The 24,508-nt window shown below is 41.3% G+C and overlaps 1 protein-coding gene and 1 long non-coding RNA gene across 8 annotated transcripts in view; one reads left to right on the forward strand and one right to left on the reverse strand.

The window, feature by feature from the left end:
• Window positions 1–20,875, forward strand: part of LOC123755905 (inverted formin-2) — a 71,726-nt gene extending 50,851 nt beyond the window's left edge. For 2 of the 3 annotated variants that reach the window (XM_045738845.2, XM_069300178.1), the window contains 6 exons: window positions 2,484–2,600; window positions 7,506–7,646; window positions 12,112–12,290; window positions 12,627–12,736; window positions 15,074–15,249; window positions 16,366–20,875. In XM_045738845.2, the coding sequence (XP_045594801.2) occupies window positions 2,484–2,600; window positions 7,506–7,646; window positions 12,112–12,290; window positions 12,627–12,736; window positions 15,074–15,249; window positions 16,366–16,608 (966 nt within the window). In that variant the 3' untranslated portion in view covers window positions 16,609–20,875. Of the gene's footprint in view, window positions 1–2,483; window positions 2,601–7,505; window positions 7,647–12,111; window positions 12,291–12,626; window positions 12,737–12,941; window positions 13,361–15,073; window positions 15,250–16,365 lie in introns of those variants that run through there. The other variant, XM_069300179.1, reaches the window with a different exon arrangement.
• The window catches only part of LOC123755906 (uncharacterized), a 52,084-nt gene that overhangs the window by 22,186 nt on the left and 5,390 nt on the right, over window positions 1–24,508 (reverse strand). For 4 of the 5 annotated variants that reach the window (XR_011221996.1, XR_006772588.2, XR_011221994.1 and 1 more), the window contains exon 4: window positions 16,469–16,621. The exons of the other annotated variant lie outside the window; for it this stretch is intronic. This is a non-coding gene — a long non-coding RNA (uncharacterized lncRNA). The remainder of the gene's footprint in view (window positions 1–16,468; window positions 16,622–24,508) is intronic. 5 annotated transcript variants of the gene reach the window in all.

The following is a 24,508-nucleotide window of genomic DNA, read 5'->3' on the forward strand; positions in this document are numbered from 1 at the left end:
GTTAAACCTAAGAAAACACACGTGAAGATGACCATAGAGGAAAACAAAATATCATAAACGTGAAAATGAAATAAGGGTTGTTGATGAAGAGTAGAGGATGTCCCTTCCTCATTTATTAAGAAAATGTGTGCAGTTGGGAAGAATTGCAAAGTTTTGCTGAAAAGTTTCACCCAAATCAAGCTGTAGCAGGCCATTGTGTTAATCTTTTTTAATGACAATGTGATGTCTCACTTCAGACAAGTGTTACAACATAGGGAAAAACAAGTGTCACTAGACAGGTTTTTAGTGAGAAAAACAAGAAGTGAGGCATAAGCAGGTCCTAGTGGTATGCAGGCAAAATGTAGAAGAGAGAGAGTACCCCAGAAAAGTCATCACTGCCTGATGTTATAATGGAAGGGGACTTCTCTTCCAAACACTGACACCTCTCCTCCTCACTGTCTTTCATATACCAACAAGAGTCCTCATTCCAGGTAAGATATATTTACAGGGGTACCTCGGTTTAAGAATTTAATCCGTTCCTGGAGACGGTTCGTAAATCAAAGTGAATTTCCCCTAAGAATTAATGGGAAATGAATTAATCCGTTCCTGACTCCCCAAAAACTTCACTTCAAAGTAAATTTTATACCTAATTCACCCAAATATTCACTACAAAAGAATGTACAAGTTATTACTTACCTTTACTGATGACTCCCTGTTGGCATATGGAAGATGGGTAGGAGGAGGAGAGGTGTTACTGTTTAGAAGGGGAATCCCCTTCCATTATAACATCAGACAGTGATGACTTCTCTGAGGTACTCACTCTGGCACATTTTTGCCTGCTTCTGGCTCACTGCATGATTTTCTCATTTTTTTTTTTTTTTTTTAAGATTGTTTTTCCCTTCTTTGTAACACTTGTCTGTAGTGAGACATCACATCGTCATTAATAAGATCAATGCAATGGCCTGCTGAAGCTTTAGCTGGGTGATTCTTTTCAGCAAAACTTTGCAGTTCTTCCCATACTGCACACATTTTCTTAATTAATGAGGAAGGGACATCCTCTACTGCCTCCTCTTCCTTCTCCCCTGAAGATTGTTATACTGCCTAGCTAGTTCAACAACATGTGTACCATTTTCATGTTTACGAATGATCTTTTGTTTTTCCTCTGGTCATTCTCACATGTGATTTCTTGCCTTGAACCTTATCACTGGCATTCTTGGGACCCATGACGAGATATATAATAACAACTTTTATGCTCAAGTACCCAAAAATCTGAAAAAAAACTGTAAATCCTTGTGAAGAATTCAGGCGGTATAGTCACTGGGCGCGAGGCACTGGTAAACTGAGGAGCGATCGCCGTGCCACCACGCGCTAGGTCGGCCGTAAGCAAATCGACAAACTCGTATCCCAAGGTAAAGTTTGTAACCCAATTCAAATTTTCTGAATAAATTGGGCTCGTAACGCAAAAAGTTCGCAAACGGGCGTTCGTAAACCGAGGTACCACTGTACAGTACTTTATTGTAGCTAGTACAAAATGAGTGTTATTTGGTATAAAATGTATTTTTAAGTTGATATTTTTGTGGGTGTGGAACAGATTCAATTTACATTTCTTGTGGGAAATAAGTCGTTTCGACTTATGAATTTTCGACTTACAACCAGTCTCTGGGACTGGATTAGATTCATAAGTCGAGGCCCCACTGTATATGCATAACTACTATACAGCATTTTACATATGAATGCATATACTTAAACTATTATATTGTTTGAGAAAATCCATAGGAGCAGTGATGAGGGTTCAAATCTATGTGGGATTTTTTTTCCAAGTGCACACTTCTAGCGACTAGACCACAACATGGTATATGGAGTGCAACTTGGCATTCTACTGAACCCACAAGGATTTCCTGAGGCTTCTGAAGCCAGAACAAGATTTTCACATATTTCCCCCATGCACTCTGGCTCTGTCATCTAGGACTTGTTCTACTCCTGACACTCATCTTTCAATACACAGAGAGTAATCACACTAATGTGCCTGCATCAATGATAAAACTGTGTATTGAAAGAGGAACGTCAGGGGTAGAATAAGGCCTAGATGACAGAGCTAGAGTGCATGGGGGGGGTGGAGGTATTGTGTGAAAATTCTGTTCCAGCTTCAAGAGAAGCCTCGGGAAATCCTTGTGGGTTCAGTAGAACTCCAGGTTGCAATCCTTATACCATGTCGTGGAATAGTCACTCAAAGCGTGTGCTTGGGAACACCCACCACATAGGTTCAAAACCTCATCACTGCTCCTACAGATTTTCTCATTGATGCAGTCACATTAGTGTGATTAGTCTGTGTATTATATTATATATTGCACTGTGTATATAAACACTAAAAAATTTAATTAAATCTATACAGTTTTATTGGAGATGTTGCTCACCGACCACCACACAAAGATTTGAGAATACTCTTGTTACATTTTGTATTCTCCTGTCAACCAATATATTCTAAAAACTGAGCATTCCAACAGGTGGCGATGGTCAAGGAATATGAAGGGGATGTAGAGAAGCTCGGAAATGCAGAAAAGTTCTACCACGAGCTCATTAAGATCCCCAAATTCCAAGTTCGGATTGAAGGCATGATTCAGGTCTGTATTGACAGCTAGCACTTGATGATGAGTTGCTATTTCAGCAAATTCAAAGAAGTCGCAACTTGACAAGGGTATAGACTGAAAAATTGTCACTTTCCTACTCATGTGGATGTTTTGGGTATTAATTTAGAAGTGTGTGTGTCATGAATGTAGATGATTGTTATAAATGCTAGATAAAAAAGTTCTAAATACTGTAGCTTGCAGTTAAATTAATATTGTGTTGTAAAGTGCAGTGTGGGGAAGATCAGACATTGGTAAAGATGGGTTGGTGAGGAAACTAAGCTCTTTAACAAAAAACCAGTGTTGAATGTAATGAAACGCCATTTTCTGGGTGAGACCCGGAGGCACCCCGGAGCTCGATGACTGGCTGGTCTGGGCTCCCAGCTGGTCCGCTTGTCTGCTGGCCAGGGATTTGGTTCTTTCCCAGCTTGCCAGGTTTGGGCTCTTGGTGAACTGGAGGAAGTCCTATCTGGTTCCCTCCCAGGTTCGGACCTGGCTGGGTCTTGTGTGGGACTCTTGGACCACTTCCTTGTCTCTTCCTCCGGAGTCCCTCCTTCGGCTGTGGTCCTGCATGCGCCTGTTTCTGAGGGGCTCCCGGGTCACCTGGCGGTTGTTCGAGGGTCTGTGCGGGAGCTTGAACTTTGCAATGATGGTCTACCTGCAGGGTAGGGTTTGGCTTTGTCGTCTGTTCTGGTTCCTTCGGGGACATCCCTTCCGCCTCTCTCATGATTGCTGGGTTCGGGCCCCGGGGGCCTTACTTCGGCTGCTGCGTTACTGGTTTCCTCTTTCGGATTTTTCGGAGTTCAGTGCCTTGACGTCTGCCTGAGCCCTCGCTCGATGTGTTCACGGACGCGTCTTCTCTCGGCTGGGGCTTTGCGACCAGTGCTCACCAGGCAGGCCAGGGGCGGTGGGGTCCATCCTTTCATCGGGCCCACAGCACAGTGCAGGAGTTCGCGGCAGTGTGGTTTACTCTTCGGAGGATTCGAGTTACCCATGGGTCGACGATTCTGCTCCATTCGTACTGCTCCCCGATGGTTCATTGCCTGAACCGAGGGGGTTCAATGCGGTCCTTGGCTCTTTGGCACTGGTCGCTTTGAGTAACTCATCTGCCGAGTTCTCGGGATTTGGCTCTCCTGGCGGTTCACGTTCGGGGTGTGTCCAACGTCTTGGCAGACAGCCTGTCTCGTTTCGTTCCCCTGTCCATGGAATGAATGGTTGACGCTGACTCCTAACGTTGGCGCTGCCAAACGTTCGGGCGCCCGGAGGTGGACCTCTATGAGTCGGTGTCGTTGCGGCGCCTTCCGCTGTACTGTTTGTGGCACCCTTCTCGGACTGCGAGTACCTCCTGTTTCTAGCCCTAAGTGACGGAAAGCCGATGACCGACGAGCGAGTGTCCCAGTTTTGGAGCTTGCCTTCTCTCCTGGCGTATGGGGTTCGTGGCACTGCGTCTTCGGGTTGGTTCGTTTCCTGGCTGTGGCCTCCTCCGGCCTCCCGGGCAATTACACCCGCCATGATCCGCTCCGAGGACATTATCAGGTGGGGCGTTTGACTGGGGTGGTACACCTGTCAAATGACAACACAGGTGTCCTAAAGACATCTCAGCGTAGACAGAAACCTCGCGTAGAGCAAAATTACAATGCTTTTTGGCAAGACTGGTCGAGCTGGGGGTTCCTGTACCTCTTTCCCCCCGGTTCGGCTGTTGCTCCTGGTCTTGACTTGCGTGGAGAAATACCAGGGAAGAGTAGTCCTCTTGGCCGTGGTGGCCGGCTCAGCTGTAGTTTCAGGTGCTGCTTGCTTGGTGTCCGAACCCAGAGGTTTTCCTGCGGCGCCGCCTTTTCTAGCAGATCGGACCGGTGTGTCATGTGGCTGGTTCGTTCTCCTTGAGTCGTCACATATGGTATTTTTGACTCAAGTTTATCATCATCTCTATGGTGATCAGGTGGCTTCCTTGTTAGTGTCCCACCTGCGGGCCTCGTCTTGGCAGCAGTATGAAGTTTCCTGGCAGTCCTACCAGTTCTTCTTGACTCTTCGTCGTTGTGCTTCGCTTTCGGTTCGGGTGGTGTTGTCCTTTCTCTCTTGGTTGTTCGAGGACCATCATCTTATGCCGAATACTGTAGACTCGTATCGTGCTGCGCTGGCGGAGCCGCTTCAGCTTGCTTTCGATATTGATGTTACTTTTGCGCCGTTTCACAAACTGTCTCGTGCGTTGTTTCACCTCTGGCCTGCTCATGTGTCGCCTGAGCCGTCCTGGTCATTGGACATTAGTCTTTTCTCTCTCCTCCTCGGTTTCTTGTGGCCCCTTCTGTTCAGGATTGTTTCTCGAAGGCTCTTTTCCTGTTGGCATTGGCCTTTGGGGATCGGGTCAGGGAGCTTCATGCTCTCCTCTGGCGCAGGGGTTTATACTCCTTTGGTCGTGGCGATCGGTTTGCTCGTCTGCAGCTGTCTCCTTCTTTTCTGGCGAAAAATGAGACGGCTGCTTTCCGGAGGGGTCCTTGTAGTTAATGCTTGGTTGGTCAGGCCGGGTGTGCATCATCCTTAGTGTCCGGTTGCAACCCTTCGCCGTTCTTTGTGCACCACAGCTTCTGTGTCCGGGGACGCGCTTTGGGTTGATCCGGTTTCCCTCCTTCCCTGTTCACGGGTGCGGGTTTCCCAGCTCATTCTCAAAGTTATTAAGTCTAGCCAGCCTGCGATCTATCCCTGTACCCGTGACGTTCGTAAGTTCACTGCTCTTGCTGCCGTCTTTGGTAGTATGTCCTCGGCTGACATTCGGGAGCGGGGTTTTTGGTGGTCGAACAGTGTCTTGGCTGCATGCTACCTCGTGAACGTTTCTGGGTCTAGTCGGGCCTGTGTCGCTTTGGGTCGGCAGTTGCAGCCAGTTGTCACGACTTCAGGTTGAGGAGTGAGCAGCGACCGCCTCCCAAGTAAGTCCCTATAAATTTCCTCTGTGGGTAGTTAGCTCCGAGGAGCCAAAGGGGCCTCTCCCCCCCCCCCCCCACCCCAGAAAACCAGCATTGAATGTAATGAAACGTCATTTTCTGGGTGAGACCCTGATGGTCCCCGGCATCCCTCCCTTCCCTCGGTCAGCGGATTTTCACATGTTTTGATGTCCAGCCTCAGAACTGAAGGGTGGATGGCCGGCGAGGGGGTCTATGGCTCCCCCTTCCCCCTCCCGGGGAAGGGGTAGCTGCGCAGACAGCGGTGCGGCGACGTGTGATGACATGCTTGTTTGCTTGTTTCTTTTTGGGGAGTTCTATTCACTTGTTCGGCTTTTTGTAGCAATTTTCACCAGAATCAGGGTTTGTTTTGGGATGCTTACCTTTCTGGGTGCCTGACCCGGTCGATGGCATATAAAATGCTTCTAACCACACAGGGGTTTCTATAGGCCATTGCTCCCCATGCCTCTCTGAGGGGGCCAGGTTCTGGCTCGTGGTCCCCTGTAGGCCCACAGAATTCCATACACATGACTGATGCCAATGTCTGACATTAGCATATCAGCCTGGACCTGCTGGGAGCCGAGATCAGCCAGTCGTCGAGCCCCGGGGAGCCGAAGGGGCTCCCCCAGAAAAGAGGTTACAAAAAATATTGGCACAAATGAGTTCGTATGCAGTGAAATCATTTTCTGGAAAAAAAAAATTATTGAAGAATTTGTTTGACAGACCAAGTTTGTTAGTGAAAATTAAAATAAAATGCTCTAATAGCATGAAATCACTGTTTACTATATAAGAAAAGATATTTATTCAGGTAAAGTTATTGTACATAATGTACATTGAAAATGAGTTACAAACATAATGTCGGATTAATACATAAAGCTAGTACATACACTGCCTGAAGCCGCTAATACGCACAGCATATTTGGGCATGGTGTGGGGAAAAAAATTTGACAAAAACTTAATACTAATTGAGATCAAATTGAATAAATTTGAACTGAAAAAAGAAAGAGAATGATGATAATGACATGATGGATAGAACAGTAGAAAATGCAACAGAACAGCAGTAGAAATTTTAATTAAATAAACAGATTACAGTTTTCTTTAAGTTTATGCATGGCAGATATCAGCAGTTAAACAAGCTCAACAAACCACTTTTTTTTTTTTTTTTTTTTTTTTTTACTGTTGAAGGCAACAGCCCACAGTGTAGGACAGAAAACAGAAGATGCTTATTCACCTCTGGGTAATAAACCTATGGAATACCCTTCTGCATTTGCTGATGCTGTAAATGCTAAGACATCAATTTAAATTTCAGCTGGAAAAAAAATAAGAATAATGGGAAGAGCCTAATTGATAAGCTACGGACTTCCTTTCTGTTCAGGCCACTAAAGATGGTAACTCTCAGGTAAATTCAGGAAAATAATTCTCAGATGTGAGACGAGGGTTGTTTGTGCTTCATCTTTGATGGAAGAAAGGCAGGCTGAGATAATATACATATTTAATACCAGTATACTTATCTGTGCATCTCATCAATTAGTATCACTTAAAATCTGTATATTATTTACTAAATTACTAGAACAATTCATATATTGTTCTGCTTCTCATTTAGATTAGGTGTTGACCTCATTAAGCCTAAAAATATTTTAACTGAACTAGCTTAAGTTACCAGGATGCCCAATACACTTTGCATACAAGTGCCTTTATTAAATATGCACTCTTTGTAACTACTAATTAACCACTGTATAATGTTCTGTACATTATTATTATAATTATTATTATTATTATTATTATTATTATTATTATTATTAGTAGTAGTAGTAGTAGTAGTATTAGTATTAATTTATCATTATTATTAATTTATCATTAATAATTTATTATTATTATTATTATTAATAATTTATTATTGCAGTATTATTATTATTGTTAATTATTTTATTATTATTATTATTGAAATAACACTGGCTTATATTCCCAGATGGAAGAACTAAATCCAGCCGCAGACTACCTCAAGCCACAAATTAAGATGCTCCTCACCACATGTGACAAACTTCTCAATAATGAGGTCATCAGAGATTTCTTTGCTTATATCCTTACAATTGGAAATTTCATCAACATGGTAGGTTTCTAATGTTATACTCTAAATTATTGGTGATGTTTTGCTTCCATATTATTGTGTGGCTTAACTCTTATGCGGTTCCAATTAATCTGTAATTTTCTCCTGTGGGCAAATTGCTACAGTATATACTATGTACTATTGATGCTTATCAGTTTTCAATACTTTTCTGGTGGGGAGCCCCTTCGGCTCCCCGGAGCTATCCAGGCTGATATGTATATCACTAAACTTTGACTTCAGTCAGTGTGTATGGAGTTCTAGGACAGAACCTGGCCCCCCTCAGAGAGGCACAAGGAGCAATGGCCTATAGAAATGCACATGTGATTTGGAGTATTCTGTATCTGTCATCGACCGGGACAGGCACCCAGAAAGGTAAGTGCCTCAAAACAAATCCCAATTCTAGTTAAAACAACGAAAATAGACAAACGAGTGGACAGAACTCCCCAAATGAAAAAGAGCAAACAAGCATGACTTTACACGAGCTGTGCCGAATGTCTTTGCAGCTCTCCCCCTCCCTAGGTGGGGAAAGGGAGACCCCCAAACCCACCACTCCAGCGATCCAACCACCAGTTCTCAGGCTGATGTGATTGGGTTCCTGGTTCCCTGGCAGATGTTCCTTCTGGTTCCTTGCCAGCCTTGATTTCGGGTGCTGCTTGCTCGGTGTCCGCACCCAGGGGTTTTCCCACAGCTCTGCCTCTTTCAAACGATCGGTCCAGTCTGTGAAGGGGCTGGTTCGGTCTTCTCCTCAAGTCTTCAAATCCGGTAATTCTGACTAGTCTCTCACCATCTTTTTGGTGATCAGGTGGCTTCGTTGATGGTGTTCCACCTGCATGCTTCGTCCTGGCGGCAGTATAGGGTTTTGCTGGCGGTCCTTCCTTTTTCTTTTTGTCTGTTCGTAGGTGTCCTGCCTTTTGTTGACATCGTCTTGTCCTTCTTTCATTGAGGTTTGAGACCGTCGTCTTGACACATACTGTCGTTTCATATCGTGTGGCATTGGTGGAGCCAAAGGAGATTGCTTTGGCTCCTGGATTGATTGATGTTACTTCTGCGCCGTTTCGCAAGCTGGCCCAGGCGTTGTTTCACCTCCGGCCTGCTCTTGTGCCGCCTGAGCTGTCCTGGTCTTTGGACAGAGTGCTCTCGTTTCTATCTTCGCCTCGGTTTGTTGTGGCCCCTTCGGTTCAGGATTGTTTTTCCAACGCTCTTTTCTTGTTGGCATTGGCCTCCAGGGGTCAGGATGGATAGCTTCATGCTCTCCTCCGGCGCAGGGGTTTCTGCTCTTTTGGTCGTGGTGATAGGTTTGTTCATTTGCAGCCTTCTCCTTCTTTTCTGGCAAAGAATGAGACTGCTGCTCTCCAGAGGGGTCCTTGGGTTGTTGATGCTTGGTTGGTTGGGCTGGTGGTGCATCTTTTGTTGTGTATAGTTGCGGCTTTTGGCCATTATTTGCGCATCACAGCTTTTGTTGCAGGGGACACGCTTTGGGCTGATCCAGTTTTCTTTCTTTCCTGTTCTCGGGTTTGGGTCTCTGGTCGTTTGCAGGGTTATTCAGTCTAGCCAGCCTGCAGGCTCTTCCCATGCCCATGACATTCACAAGTTTGCTGCGCTTGCTGCCATCTTTGGTAACATGTCTTGGGTTGACATTCGAGCACAGGGTTTCTGGCAGTGGAACAGGGTCCTGGCTGCACACTACCTCGTGAATGTTCCTTGGCCTAGTCGGGCCTGTGTCGCTTTGGGTCGGCGGTTGCAGCCAGTTGTCTTGACTTCAAGTTGAGGTGCGAGCTCTGACCACCTCCAGGTGAGTCTTTCTAGTTTTTGTCTTTGGTGAGGTAGCTCCGGGAAGCCGAAAGGGCTTCCCCAGAAAACCAGCATTGAATGTAATGAAATGCCATTTTAAGGGGTGAGACCTGGAGACTCCCCAGCAACCCCCTCCCCCCCTCCCCCTGGTTGGCAGTTTTTTGTATGTTTTGACATCCAGCCTAAGAACTGGATGTTGGATTGCCAGAACGGTGGGTCTGGGGCTTCCCCTTCCCCCTCCCGAGGAGGGGGGAGCTGCGCAGAGGTGTAGCGTGGCTCATGTGACGTCGTACTTGTTTGATCGTTTTCATTTGGGGAGTTCTATCCACTTATTTGTCTATTTTCGTTGTTTTAACAAGAATAGGGGTTTGTTTTGAGGCGCTTAACTTTCTGGGTGCCTGTCCCGATCACTGGCAGATATAGAATGCTCCAAATCACGTGTATTTCTATAGGCCATTGTTCCTTGTAATCACCTAAGTGTAGTTACAGGATTAGAGCTACGCTCGTGATGTCCCGTCTACCCAGCACTCTTTGGCATATAATGCTTTGAAACTACTGACAGTTTTGGCCTCCACCACCTTCTCACTTAACTTGTTCCAACCGTCTACCACTCGGTTTACAAAAGTGAATTTTCTTATATTTCTCCGACAGCTTTGTTTTGTTAGTTTAAATCTATGACCTCTTGTTCTTGAAGTTTCAGGTCTCAGGAATTCTTCCCTATCAATTTTGTCAATTCCTGTTATTATTTTGTACGTAGTGATCATATCACCTCTTTCATCTGTCTTCTAATTTTGGCATACTAGTATTTAATGCCTCTAACCTCTTCTCGTAGCTCTTGTCCTTCATTTCTGGGAGCCACTTTGTGGCATGTCATTGCACCTTTTCCAGTTTGTTGATGTGCTTCTTAAGATAAGGGCACCATACAACCGCTGCATATTCCAGCTTTGGTCTAACAAAAGTCATGAACAATTTCTTTAGTATTTCTCCATCCATGTATTTAAAAGGATTTCTGAAATTAGAAAGTGTAGCATAGGCCCCTTGCACAACATTCTTTATGTGGTCCTCAGGTGATAGTTTTCTATTTAGAATCACTCTTAGATCTCTTTCTTTATCAGAATTCTGTAAAGATTTCTCACATAATATATAAGTTGTGTGGGGTCTATGTTCTCCTATTCCACATTCCATAACATGGCATTTATTCACATTAAATTCCATTTGCCAAGTGGTGTTCCATATACTTACTTTGTCCACGTCTTCTTGGAAGGCATTACAATCATCTAAGTTTCTTATCCTTCCTATTATCTTAGCATTAGTGTGATTTCTGTGTGTAATCTTAGCATCATCAGCAGACATGTTAATATAATTCTGTATTCCATCTGGTAGATCATTTATGTAGACAATGAACATCACTGGTGCAAGAACTGAACCCTGTGGTACTCCACTTGTGACTTTCCTCCAGTCTGATACATTGCCTCTGATTACTGCCCTCATTTTTCTATGTCAGAAAATTTTTCATGCATGTTAAAAGCTTACCTGTCACCCCTCCTATATGTTCCAGTTTCCAGAACAACCTCTTGTGTGGAACTCTTATCAAAAGCCTTTTTTAGGTCCAGATAGATGCAGTCAACCCAACCTTCTCTTTCCTGTAAAATCTCTGTGGCTCGATCATAGAAATTCAGTAAATTCGATACACAGGATCTTCCAGATCGAAAACCATACTGTCTGTTTGATATTATATCCTTTCTCAGGTGTTCTACCCATTTAGTTTTTATTATTTTTTCCAATATTTTGACTATTACACTTGTCAATGATACAGGTCTATAATTGAGGGGGTCTTCCCTGCTGCCACTTTTGTAGATTGGAACTATGTTAGCCTTTTTCCACACATCTGCTACGACTCCTGTACACAGGGATGTCTGAAAAATCAGCTGAAGCGGAATGCTGAGCTCAGGTGCACATTCTTTCAGAACCCATGGTGAAACTCCATCTGGACCAACTGCTTTGTTCTTACTTAGTGCCTTGAGCACTTTTTCCACTTCGTCTCTAGACACCTCTATGTGCTCTGTGTTGTTCTCTGGAATTCTTATTGTGTCTGGTTCCTTGAAGAACCAGACCTCTCTGGTGTGACTCTCTGAGTGGGCCAGGTTCTGGCTTGTGGTCCCTGGTAAGCCTAGAACTCCATACACATTCTGACTGATGCCAAGTTTAGTGATATACATATCAGCCTGGATAGTTCTGGGAAGCCTCCAAGTCTCAGCCAGAAAATGGCATTTCATTACATTCAACGCTGGTTTTTTCTATGTGCATTATGATGTCAGATTTTTAAATAGCTTAGAAGTTGAATGGTTATCCTCATAAAATTTAAAAAATACTATCTCATGCATATGAAATTAGTGATAAAATGCTGGCTGCAAATTATAATTTGAAGTGGCAGTCCACAGTGTAGGATTCTGTGTTCATTTAACATTTCTCATTCTCGATATCTATAAAGAGATCCATTATTGTTAATACTGTAATTGCTTTTGCATGCTGGGATAATTCACTTCAGGAAAACCTGATTTAAATTAGGCATTATTGTTGATATTCAAGTCAGAATTAATTAAGAGTAAGGTAAAGTTATAATTCCATGATATTATGGATATCCACTGGTCATCTTTTGGCTTAATTACTCTTTCAGGGCAGCTATGCAGGCAATGCTTTAGGATTTCGACTGAATACAATATCCAAGTTATGGGAAACACGGGCCAACAAACCAGGGATGACGTTATTACACTATGTTGTTCAAAATGTTGAAGAAGAAAAGTTGGAAATACTGAACTTTGTTGAGGACCTAGGTGATTTAAGTAAGACTGCCAGGTAGGTGTTTGTTATGCTTCATAAAATAGATTACAGTAGGAAATGTTTAGGTTTACGCTTAGGAAATGGTATCTTAGACTTGTGAGCAGTAAGTATTGCTTTCTTCTGACAGTAAGAAATTTTTATCTTTATAAATTCACATCAAGATGTTAGTTTGACAGACAATGAAGATATTGTTGACTTATTTATGTTAATAGGTTATGTAACTACAGTAGCTTATCAGTGCTGTAACTTGCTTAATTAAATAAATTTTGGAGTGTTGTTCCTGAACACACTATGTGCCTCTGTAACATATTTCCACTACCACTCTTGTAAATTATGACGTTTTGATTTAAGGCTGTCAGTGGAAGGGTTGACAAGTGAGGTGGCAGCTCTGAGAGCAGACCTCACAATGCTGATCAAGAAGCTAGAGAGTTCTCCAGATGATGTGAAGAATCACTTTAATGGTAAGATATTCTGAAGTAATTTTCATGTTCTTAAAATCAGAAGGCATTATAGCTTATTGATACAGCATATTTATATACACTATTAATTTACCTGAAGGCAACTGTCTCTAGTGGCCTCAACAGGCGACAGGAAGCTAATGGTCTTTGAAAGAATTCCTTTTTAATGGTTTCTGAATTATTCCATAGCATTTTTTTCCAATTTCAGTTTGAACTAAAGCACTGCCTTTGATGGGTAAGCAATTCCATGTGTTCATTACCCTATAAATGACAACTAATCCCCTGTTGTTTGCCTTATATTGTAGCTTCTTGAGTTTGAAGCTGTTAGCCCTTGTGTTGAGGTACATTGATTATAGCCCTGCTATAAGGGCCTCAGTTCTTCCTTGGTATGATAGTTAACTTAGTTTTGGAATGAATTTTGTCATTCTGCTCTGAATCTTTTCCAATGTAATTACAGTAAGTCATCTTGTAAGCTACATCTCCATGCTTGGATTTAGTAATCTAGGCAAGAGTGCACGAGAAAATTGTATACTGTAGCTGAATGACCACTTTCATTGCCTGGTGGGAAATTACATTGAGGGCCATGTCCTAATAAATCTGCTGCAAAATAAAGTTCTTGATATGGAAGCTGTAGTATATATTGTCTTTCCCTATATATAAGGTCTTGCATTTTTCAATAATGGTCGTCTGAGCCTTTGTGGAGTTCATGTAGATCCTTTTCAAAAAATGCAGAAAGACCTTGGCAGAAAACTACCAACTGATCATCTTGACATTACACATCTGTAAGCTAATGTAGAGAATTCTAAAGAGGGAATCATTCACCGTCTCAGAGAACAATCTAGTAATATCAAAGCAACATAGTGGTTGTTAAAGATAGATCCTATTTTACAAACCTGCTCACATTTTTGGAAATGGTAACCAGCTATTCAGACAAAGGACTTCTGGTAGATGTAGTTTACATGAACTTTGCTAAAACTTTAGACAAAGGTCCCACATGAAAGACTAGCAAGGAAATTACAAGGCACATGGAATAAATGTTAGAATACAAGAATTGATAAAACAATGGTTAAAACAAAGAAAATAAAGGGTCATGCTAAATGGGAATGAATCTGACTGGAGAAATGTGGTAAGTGGGGTACCTACCTTGAGGTTACCTTGAGGTGCTTCCGGGGCTTAGCATCCCTGCGGCCCGGTCGTCGACCAGGCCTCCTGGTTGCTGGACTGATCAACCAGGCTGTTGGACGCGGCTGCTCGCAGCCTGACGTATGAGTCACAGCCTGGTTGATCAGATATCCTTTGGAGGTGCTTATCCAGTTCTCTCTTGAACACTGTGAGGGGTCGGCCAGTTATGCCCCTTATGTGTAGCGGAAGTGTGTTGAACAGTCTCGGGCCTCTGATGTTGATAGAGTTCTCTCTCAGAGAACCTGTTGCACCTTTGCTCTTCAACGGGGGTATTCTGCACATCCTGCCATGTCTTCTGGTCTCATGTGATGTTATTTCTGTGTGCAGGTTTGGGACCAGCCCCTCTAACATCCACACCTTGGGGTACCCTTGTGGCACACCTTGGGGCACCCTTGTGGCACACCTTGGGGCACCCTTGTGGCACACCTTGGGGCACACCTTGGGAAACCCTTGTGGGGTACCACAAGGGTTCATTTTTTTAGGGCCAACTCTTTTTGTTATATACATCAATGAACAGATAAGAATGTTACAAACCACACCATCAGATTTGCAGATGACACTAAAATTTATTGTAACATGAGAAGTGAAAATTATATTGAGGCCTTACAAAGAGATCTGCTTGAACTCCACAAATGATCAGAAGAATGACATATGCTTGTGTTGAAATAGTTCGGTCTGAAGGAAGGAGACCCAGTTGCTTGTTTGTTTATTTATTTATGTATTTATTTACTTATTTATTTATCTATATACAAGAAGGTACATTGAGTTTATGAGAGTTCATAGCATTGATGATTTTACATTCTTGTAAAGCCACTAGCACGCATAGTGTTTCAGGCAGACTTCGCCACTCAAAATATAAGCCATCACCCATTGTCAGGACAATTGCACTTCCAGCTGCACCTGTGGGGTAAGTGCAGCTTAAAGTGCAATTATCCTGACAATGGGTGATGGCTCTCAAAATGTAAAATGATTGTAAACACTTATTGCATTGCTGTGAGACCCATGAGCTGCCTGGGTGGAACAGATCATTTACGGTCAGGAACGCACAGAATGTCGGTCAACCAAAGTGTTAGTGATAATGTTGTAAGGCATAGTCTACAAAATTATTACAAATCTGTAGTTATAGTGATAGTAACTCCGTTTGTTTACATTTAACAGATTTCACACTGAAGGCTGAGGAGGTGATAAAGGATCTTGAGCTTAGTTTACAGGAAATTGAACGCTCACGAGTCAAATTAGCTCAATACTTTTGTGAGGATGAGTCAAAATTTCGTCTGGAGGATTGTGTTGGAGTCTTCCACACACTCAACACCAAGGTTATCGATGCCAAGAAGGTTTGTACCATAAGTGTAATTACTTTGTATGTGTATATCTGTATGACTTGCAAATAATTTGTTGTCAGGGACTGGAAGACATTTGTCCTTTCCCAGGATGCAACCCACAACAATTGCCTTACTTCTGGGTACCTAGTTTACTTCTAGGCAAACAGATGCATCGTATGAAAGAAAACGTGTCCATTTCAATTTTGTCCGGTTTGGGAATTGAACCAAGGTTCCTAGGTTGAGAACAGAGTACCTAGACCACTGTGCTACAGAACCCATATCTTCTCTTATACTTACCTCCACCCTTCCCCCCCCCCAAATGAAAAATAGTAATAATAAATTATAATTAATAATAATAATAATTTACTCATAAGAATGTGCATACAAAGAGCATAAGACAAAGATACAATTGTTGGTACAGGGGTTTCACATAAAATGAAGCCACTACTATATTACACAATGCATTTCAGGTAAAACTTTGAATAATTCAGATAACAATTATAATGAATCATTACTAAATGAGAAGAAAGGTAATATATGTTAAATCTTAAAGAAATAAAACAAATAATAACTTGCTTTAAATAATAATACAGTACTGTATAATTCATTGTGTCGGAAGTGAGGGAGAGGAAATTTCTGTGCAGCTGGCGGACAGTGTCAAAAATCGTCGTGGGGGGTTTAATGTGACCCTGATATGATGTTCCCTTTTGAATTCTGGTGACCCCAACCAGCCTATGTTTAACCCATACCCCAGACCATTTCCTCTAGCAATTAGGGTGAGGTATCTGGAATCTGGCTTCCAACTTTGGACAGAGATATTATAATACAGTATAGATATATACACACACACACACTGGGTACATAAACACACAAGAAGGTGCAATAGATTGTGTTAGTGGAAATTTTGGTAACTGAAAAGTATATTCTTCCAAAACCAGTAACATGTGTAATATTTTGAGAAGTTTTAAATGTAACAAAAAGTTTATTTTATATATATAAAAGTAGATTTTATATATATACTGTATTTTGGAGTACAGTAGACTCAACAAATTGAGTAGACTCTACTGTACTTTGGAGTTAAACATGAAAAATTCAGTATACATTATATTAATATTACATATTTCTCAGGAAAATGAAAGTAGGAGAAAAAGAGAAGAGCGCAAAAAGCACCTAGAGGAAGAACGACGTCGCCAGGATGAGGAACGTGCCAAAGCTCAAGCATCAGGTGTACCTTTAAGAAAAAGAGGCTCTGCCCTGCCTCCACTGGAGGATAGTGGAAGTTGTGTTGTTGATCGCTTGTTGGCCGACATTCGGAAAGGAGATTTTAAACTCCGCAAGAAATCGGCTCCAACTACTCCTGTCACCAGTTGAAAAAATTTATCCTCTAAAAAAAAAAGAAATATATTTATGTAGGTTATAATGTTTGAAAGATTTAAATAAAACCTGGAAATATTTATATAAAATAATAGCTAAAATATTCAGAACATGCACAGTGTATGAAAAATTACAAAATAACTGAAGAACAAAAAAAAAAAATGCAGTTTTCCTCTTGATTTTTTATTACTATGTATGAATGATATAAAATCCACAAATGTACTTTGCTTGCTATTAACGATGTTAAGTGGTGGTTCCCACCACTCTCCGGCTTTACCACTGAAGCATTTTATTTGTCCATGGCAATGGATATTTGCTAATGAGTTTTTATATTGATATAAACTTTTAACACAAAGCAAATTTGTATATATGTATAAATATATATATGTATGTGTGCAATTACAGTACTTAATTTTGGTTACAGGAAATAATCACACACACATTTTTATATGAATCGGTGGTTCTTGATCCTGTACCTTTGTCCCTATCATTCTGCTGATGCTTGGGAATTTTTTTTACACAATTTAACTTGTTTGCAAACACTGACAAATTAAACATTAAAATTATCAAAAATAAAACAAACTGATATTTTAACTAAAACAAAACCTTTAGCTTAGTAAAAATAAATGCTATAATTTACTTTATATACCAGTCATTACAACTTTGTTCTACCTTCAGTTTGGGCAGCTTTTAAGAAATCTAACCTGTCTTCATAGGTCAACTGTTCAAGGCTAGGATTCATCAAACATTTATGCAACCATTTATAAAATATGTACATCTTTCAACAATCATGGTCGCTTTGATTACATTTATTAGAGTTTTATGAGCTTGGATCATGCTTTGACTTTTACCCCTCCTGTAGCTCCTGTTCCTCTTCACCACCTCCCTCTTTCTGTCTGGCTATCTCGCTTACAGGTCTCTTTCCATTCGTCTTTCTCATATTTCTCCTTGTATTGTTCCTTCCTTGCCCCCATGGAGGGTCCCCCTTCCGAAGTTTTGTACATCCTTGAACCGCATTACTAAAGCTTTTACTTCTCCTATGGTTCTGAAATGCCTTTTTCTTGAGCACTTTTCTTCACACGCCCGCTCTGTTTCCACCTTCACCGATGGGTCTAAGTCCGTGGACGGTGTGGGCTACTCCGTTGTTTTTCCTGACCGCACTTATATGTGTCGCCTTCCTTCGGAGACTAGCATCTTAACAGCGGAGCTTTATGCTATTCTCCATGCTCTCCGTCTCCTGCTTTCTCGTTGACAATCCTCCTCTGTGATTGTCGTTGACTCTCGTAGTGCCCTTATGGCTCTCGGGTCCTTTAATCCTGTCCATACCATTGTCGTCAAGATTCAACATTGGCTGTTTCTTATCTCTAGTAAATTTAAATCTGTGGAGTTTTGCTGGGTTCCCAGCCATGTTGGTGTTTCTTTAAATGAGCGTGCGGATGCTACTGCTAGAGAGGCTATCCGTTCTTGTCCCATTTCCTGTAAAGGTATTCCTAATTATGACTTTTATCCTGTTATTCGTTCCTCCGTCCTTGCCCGTTGGTCTTCTGTTGTTGGTAACAAATTGCGTACTCTTAAGAGTTGTGTGTCCCCAGGGCCTTCCTCCTGCCACCGTAACCGGCGGTGGGAAACGGCTCTAGCACGGTTGCGTCTTGGTCAAACTCACTTAACTCACGGTCACTTAATGGAGCGCCGCCCAGATCCTTATTGTCCAAATTGCATTGTCCCTCTTATCGTCGTGCATATCCTTGTTGAATGTCCTGACTTCCAGGAAGAGCGTGTGTCTTGCTTTCCGACCCCCCCTCGCAGTCACTTGTCTCTCAATAGAATTCTTGTTGAATCTGATATTTTTTATATCTTTCACCTTATGCGTTTCTGTTCTCGTATTGGCATCCTTGGTGATATTTAGCGCCCTCTAATTATTCCGCACATTTGATGTTGCTACATAGCCTTCCCAGTTTGGTGCCTTCTTTTGATAATTACTTACTTTGAGCTTGGAAACAACATACCCCAAGGTTATTACGGGTATTGTTATAAAGCTTATAAATTGTTTAATAAATGCAAACAAAGCCACCATGATTGTTGAAAGATTTACCGACAGGTTTCATAAGTGTTTGCATAAGTGCTTGATGAACCCTGGCCCAGATTCTGGGATGCCATTTACCTGGAGAGGGTTCTGGGAGTAGTTCTCCTCGAGCCCGGCCCGAGTCCAGGCTAGACTTGTGATAACTTGGTCCAACAGGCTGTTGCTTAGTGGCCCACAGGTCCACATATCCACTACAGCCTGGTTGGTCTGGCACTTCTTACAAGAATTTAAGTGACCAATTCTCTGTAGGACACTTTTAAACATAATCTGGAGATTACCTAATTTACAAAAGCCCTGTGATCTTTGCCATTTAATTCTAATGATAATTCATTTTGTCAGGGGATAGGTAGCCAGTTTATACCTACAGTACATGTTAGGCTTATATCAAGGTCCTCCCCAGGATGCAACCTCACAATAAACTGACTAACTCATGGGTACCTATTTACTGCTAGGTGAACAGGGGCATTGAATGATAGGAAACTTGCCCGACCATTTCTGTCCCGAACTGAACTCAAACCAGGAATTATTGATTGCAATTTGAGAACAAACCCGGCTGTACACCTGGGACCCTACTCCGATTTATATGGCCTTGTGGAGACATTGCTTGTAACAATCATTCCTAGGTCCATCATCCTGTTAAACTTCATTAGACTGCTACTGTATTGCAAAGATTAGATAAATTCAGTTGAGTCAGAACCAAATGGATCAAGGTGCAGTTGCTGTGGCAGGACAGACATACTTTGGCAATGTTATCTTTCACCTGATGCCTTTGTTGACCTAGCAGTAAATAGGTACCTGGGAGTTAGAACACTGTTATGGGTTACATCCGTGGGAAGGTCAGTAGTTTGCCTATGGCATAGGGCTTCCTGTCCCTGACTGTGGGATACTGTGGAAAAACTATAATCCAATTGAATGGATGATATTTTTTCACTTTAAATTCCAGCTGCCATCATTCATTCAGTTATGCAGTCTGGCCAAGTTAGCAGTATCCTTCAGCATATCTCTGAGCTTTGGTTTGCTTGGATACTTTTACATCATCTGTGAACATATTAATTTAACCATTTTTTTTTTACTTTATTAGTCATTGGCAAAAACTATTACTGGAGCAAGCACTGATCCCTGTGACACACCTCTAGTTCTCTTCAGTTCTGTCTGCTATGAGGTCCCTTATCCACATAAGTTGTGTCCTGTGTGCACCTCCCAGGTGATCATACAATTATTGCTGGTCCTATTTTCTAAATGATTTGTTTGGTATTTTATACCACCTCTTTCAGTATAGCTCTTTGTAATGGTGCCTTCTGATAACTACTATTTGTATGGCTTCCTTTACCTCTGATTTAACAATGAGGTTGTTTTTCAACTTGTTAAAACGTGTTTTTCCAATCCTCTTTTTAGGTTTTTTTTTTTTTTTTAACATTAGTCCCCACCAGACTACCATGTCTTTGAAGTTCTCTCTTTTCCCGTGTTCCTTTGAGTTGCTTGTCCCTCAATAAAATCCCTGGTGAATTTAATACTTTTGTCATTGTTCGTCTTTACCTGAATTTACTTCGGAGTCATTAATACTAGTGGCCTCAACGAGGACAGGAACCCAGCAGCTTGTCAAAGATCTCCTCATTTGTCCTGATGATCTTTTCCAGTTGTACTTTAAAATTTGATAGTTTTGGCATTTACAGCTTCAGCGGTTATGCGGTCCCATGGGCTTGTAACTCTGTGGGTGAAAAATCCTTTCCTGTTGAAGATTAAACCATACACCAGAAGATGAGACAACGTTTCGGTCCATCCCTGGACCATTATCAACACAATCGACTTGTTAATGGTCCAGGAGGGACTGAAACGTCATTGTCTCCTCATCTTCTGGTGTGTGGCTTAGTCTGCATATCATTATCCACATTATTGTGACTCGTATGCATCTCCTGTTCTCAGTCCTACATTGTGTATATATCTTATATACTTTCACTCTTAAATTGGCATCTTGAATAAATCTAGGACCTTTTTATTGTTTTTGCCACAGGTGGCACTAAATAGTTTCCCAGGCTTGCTTTCTTTTGATAATGCTTTATTTTGAAGTTTTATATTGTGTTGCACATGATTAGTGGCATTTTAAAATATATAAATATACATATAATTTATGCTGTGATTATACCCCTTATGTATTTTTTATAAATAAATATTATTTGTACATTTTTTTGTTTAGTCATTTTGTTTTGCCTCGGAGAGGCTACAGGATCCAGTAAGTTCAGTAGAACTTCGGTTTTAACTCTTTTTTTTTTTTTTTACCCTGTCGTAACTCAGTCGATTAAGGCAGTGTCTGGGATGCTCCCGGACGCAGGTTCGAATCCTCGTTACGGCCCTTGTGGATTTGTTTATTTGATGCATCACGTTAGTGTGATCTCTGTGTGTAATGATGTAAGGGCGAAGAGGGAGAACGGCCTATTGACATAGCTCGGGTGCAGGGGGGAGTTGTGTAAAATCCTGGTTTGTGCCTCGGAGAGGCTACGAGATCCAGTAAGTTCAGTAGAACTTCGGTTTCAACTTATTTATTTATTTTATTTATTTATATATATACTGTATATATATACAAGAAGGTACATTGGGATTGTGAGGATACATAGCATAGTAATTACATTCTTGTAAAGCCACTAGTACGCGCAGCATTTCGGGCAGGTCCTTAGTCTAAGAAAATTTTAAGTAGGTAAATACTTGCAAAATTTATAAAAATTGTAAGTTACATAGCAAGAAAAAAAATAAAAGATGAGAGAAAAATTGTAGGTATATTAATAAAGCACATAGGTAGCTCAGATTGATTGCAATGACAGCTTGAATGGTAGTTTAACAAAAAATTAGTAGGCACAATACAGCATGTGGCTAGCACATAAAAGAAGACAGCAATGAACACAATGATAAAGTTGTTTGGATTAAGTACATAAAGATTGGGTAGCACTAGATTCAGAGCAAATTTAAAGCTCAGTGTAGAAAACTACAAAGATGAAATTAGGTACTTTTTGGTTTGGTTTTTAAATAAGGCAAAAGTTTGACAGCTTTTCAATTCACTAGGGAGTGAGTTCCATAGACTAGGTCACTTAATTTACATAGAGTGTTTACACAGATTAAGTTTGACCCTGGGGATATCAGAGATAATTATTTCTGGTGTGGTGATAAGAGGTCCTATTACATCTGTCCACGGAGAGTTTCAGAGCATGGTTTGCATTTAAGAACAGGGTTTTGTAAATGTAGTTGACACAAGAGAATGTGTGGAGGGAGTTAATATTTAGCAAATTAAGGGATTTAAACAAGGGAGCTGAGTGTTGTCTGAAAGCAGAGTTTGTTATCATTCTGATAGCAGATTTTTGCTTGGTGATGATAGGCTTAAGGTAGTTTGCAGTGGTAGACCCCCATGCACAGATACCATAATTAAGATAGGGATAAATTAGTGCATAATATAGTGAGAGGAGAGCAGAGTTAGGAACATATCTTATTTTGGAGAGTATACCAACTGTTTTAGAGACTTTCTTAGTTATGTGTTGAATGTAGGTGCTGGAGTTGAGTCTCTTGTCTAGGAATAGGCCAAGAAACTTTCCATCATTTTTAATACTGTTGTTAATGTTGTCTATCTGTAGCTGAATTGCATTCGATGATTTGCTTCCAAATAAGATGTAGTAGGTCTTTTCTATGTTTAGTGTTAGTTTCTTAGTTGACATCCATAAGTGGACATTTTTTAGTTCATTATTCACAACATTATTTAGTGTATGTAGGTTGGGGTCTGAATAGATGAGGGTAGTATCATCAACAAACAATATAGGTTTAAGAATATTAGAGACATTAGGCAGATCATTGATATATATAAGAAATAGAAGGGTCCTAAGATGCTGCCTTGTGGCACTCCAACGGTTATTGGTAGAGTGGAAGAGGTTGTATCATTGATGGTTACACATTGGTGTCTGTCACTAAGATAGGATTGGCTATAGTCCAGGGCAAGGCCTCGGATTCCATAATGCTGGAGTTTAAGTAAGAGGTAGTTGTGATTAACAGTATCAAAGGCTTTTCTTAGGTCAATGAAGAGTCCAATCGGAAACTCATTTTTGTCAAGGGCTGAGTAGATTACATCAAGGAGACTAATGATTGCATCATTGGTGCTCTTTTGGGACCGGAAGCCAAACTGGCAGGGGCTGAGTATGTCGAATTTTATGAGGTAGGAATAGAGCTGTTTGTAGATAATTTTTTCAAATATTTTTGATAGAATGGGTAGATTTGATATTGGTCTATAATTGTTTATGTCCGCCGGATTGCCTCCTTTAAGGACTGGCATTACTCTTGCTTTTTTAAGGATATCAGGGAAGGTGTGACACTTTATAGATTTGTTGAACAGTAGAGCTATGGGTGGCGCAAGGGCATGGGAGGCTCTCTTGTATACAATGGACGGAATTTCACTGGTGTTCACTACCTTGGTTTTTAGAGAATGTATGATGGACACGACATCTGCCGGGCTGACTGGTGAAAGGAGAAGAGAGTTTGGATAGCTGCCTGAGAGATATGTGTTAATATGTGTCTGAGTCTGTGGGATTTTTCTGGCAAGATTAACACCAACCGATGAAAAGAAGCTATTAAATTCATTTGCCATTTCTAAATCAGTTGACGGTGTATACCCATCCTTATAGTTTTATTTGGTTATGTGAGTGTTGTTTAGTTCCTAGGATACTAGAGATGGTTTTCCATGTACTTTTCATGTTGCCTTTTGCTTCATTGAATCTATTCACATAATATGAAAGTTTTTTTTAAACTCTCTTACCCTGTCGTAGCTCAGTCGATTAAGGCAGTGTCTGGGATGCTTCCGGATGCAGGTTCGAATCTTCATCACGGCCTTTGTGGATTTGTTCATTGAAGGTTGTAACAGAACCCATGAGCACCACACCAGAAACAAATACCTTTTTGATATTCCAAGAATACAACTTAATCAAAGTAGAAATGCTCTACAAATCAAAGGACCCAGATTGTGGAATGACCTTCCCAATCATGTTAAAGACTGTAGCTCTCCCAACCAGTTTAAGATAAAAACTAAGCACTACCTAATTAACTCCCTGCAACCTACCTTACCCCTATAATGCCAACCCATGTCTGCTTTTTTTTTAACAATGCTGTTTGTCGACCAATTTGTATTTTTTGCTGTTATTCTGCCATGTTCCCCCTTCTTTATTTTTATATTTTCTCAACACATTTTATACTTTAATCTCAATTAGTATTAACACTTTCGCGCACTCGGCGCTCAAAAAAAAACAATACCCCAGATGCTTTCGGCACTTCGTGCGCCTACGCGGTAAGACCGAAAAGTGTACACTCTTTTGACTGTACTGACAATAATTGAAGGCGCACGTATTTAAATTTGGTATCACTGTATTCGCAATGAAATTGTCTATAAGAGCATACCTATAAAATGCCGCCCAAGCATAAGGAGTATCAACACCAAATAAAAAACTATGCAGATCACTCGCCGAGAGCGCCAAACAGCAACAAAATGTTTCCACTCTCTTAATGGTTGCGAAGCCTACAGTTGTCCTACATCGCTAATTTTGGTATCATTGGAATCGCAATAAAATTCTCTACACGGACATATGCATATGAATGTTTAATATAGGTAATTGCCCACCCGCAAGAGTGTGTGAAGTGGAGAGTAGTTAGCCGCGAGCGCACTGGCGAAAACACAGGGGGGAAATCATGCTTGGAAAGTTTATACGTTTCCTGACCCTACTTTTCTATGTACGTATTTCTTTTTTATACCAATGTGTTCGCAATAAAATTTTCTATAAGATAAACTGTATA

Source organism: Procambarus clarkii, chromosome 43 (genome assembly GCF_040958095.1).
Source record: "Procambarus clarkii isolate CNS0578487 chromosome 43, FALCON_Pclarkii_2.0, whole genome shotgun sequence".
NCBI classification, from domain to species: domain Eukaryota; kingdom Metazoa; phylum Arthropoda; class Malacostraca; order Decapoda; family Cambaridae; genus Procambarus; species Procambarus clarkii.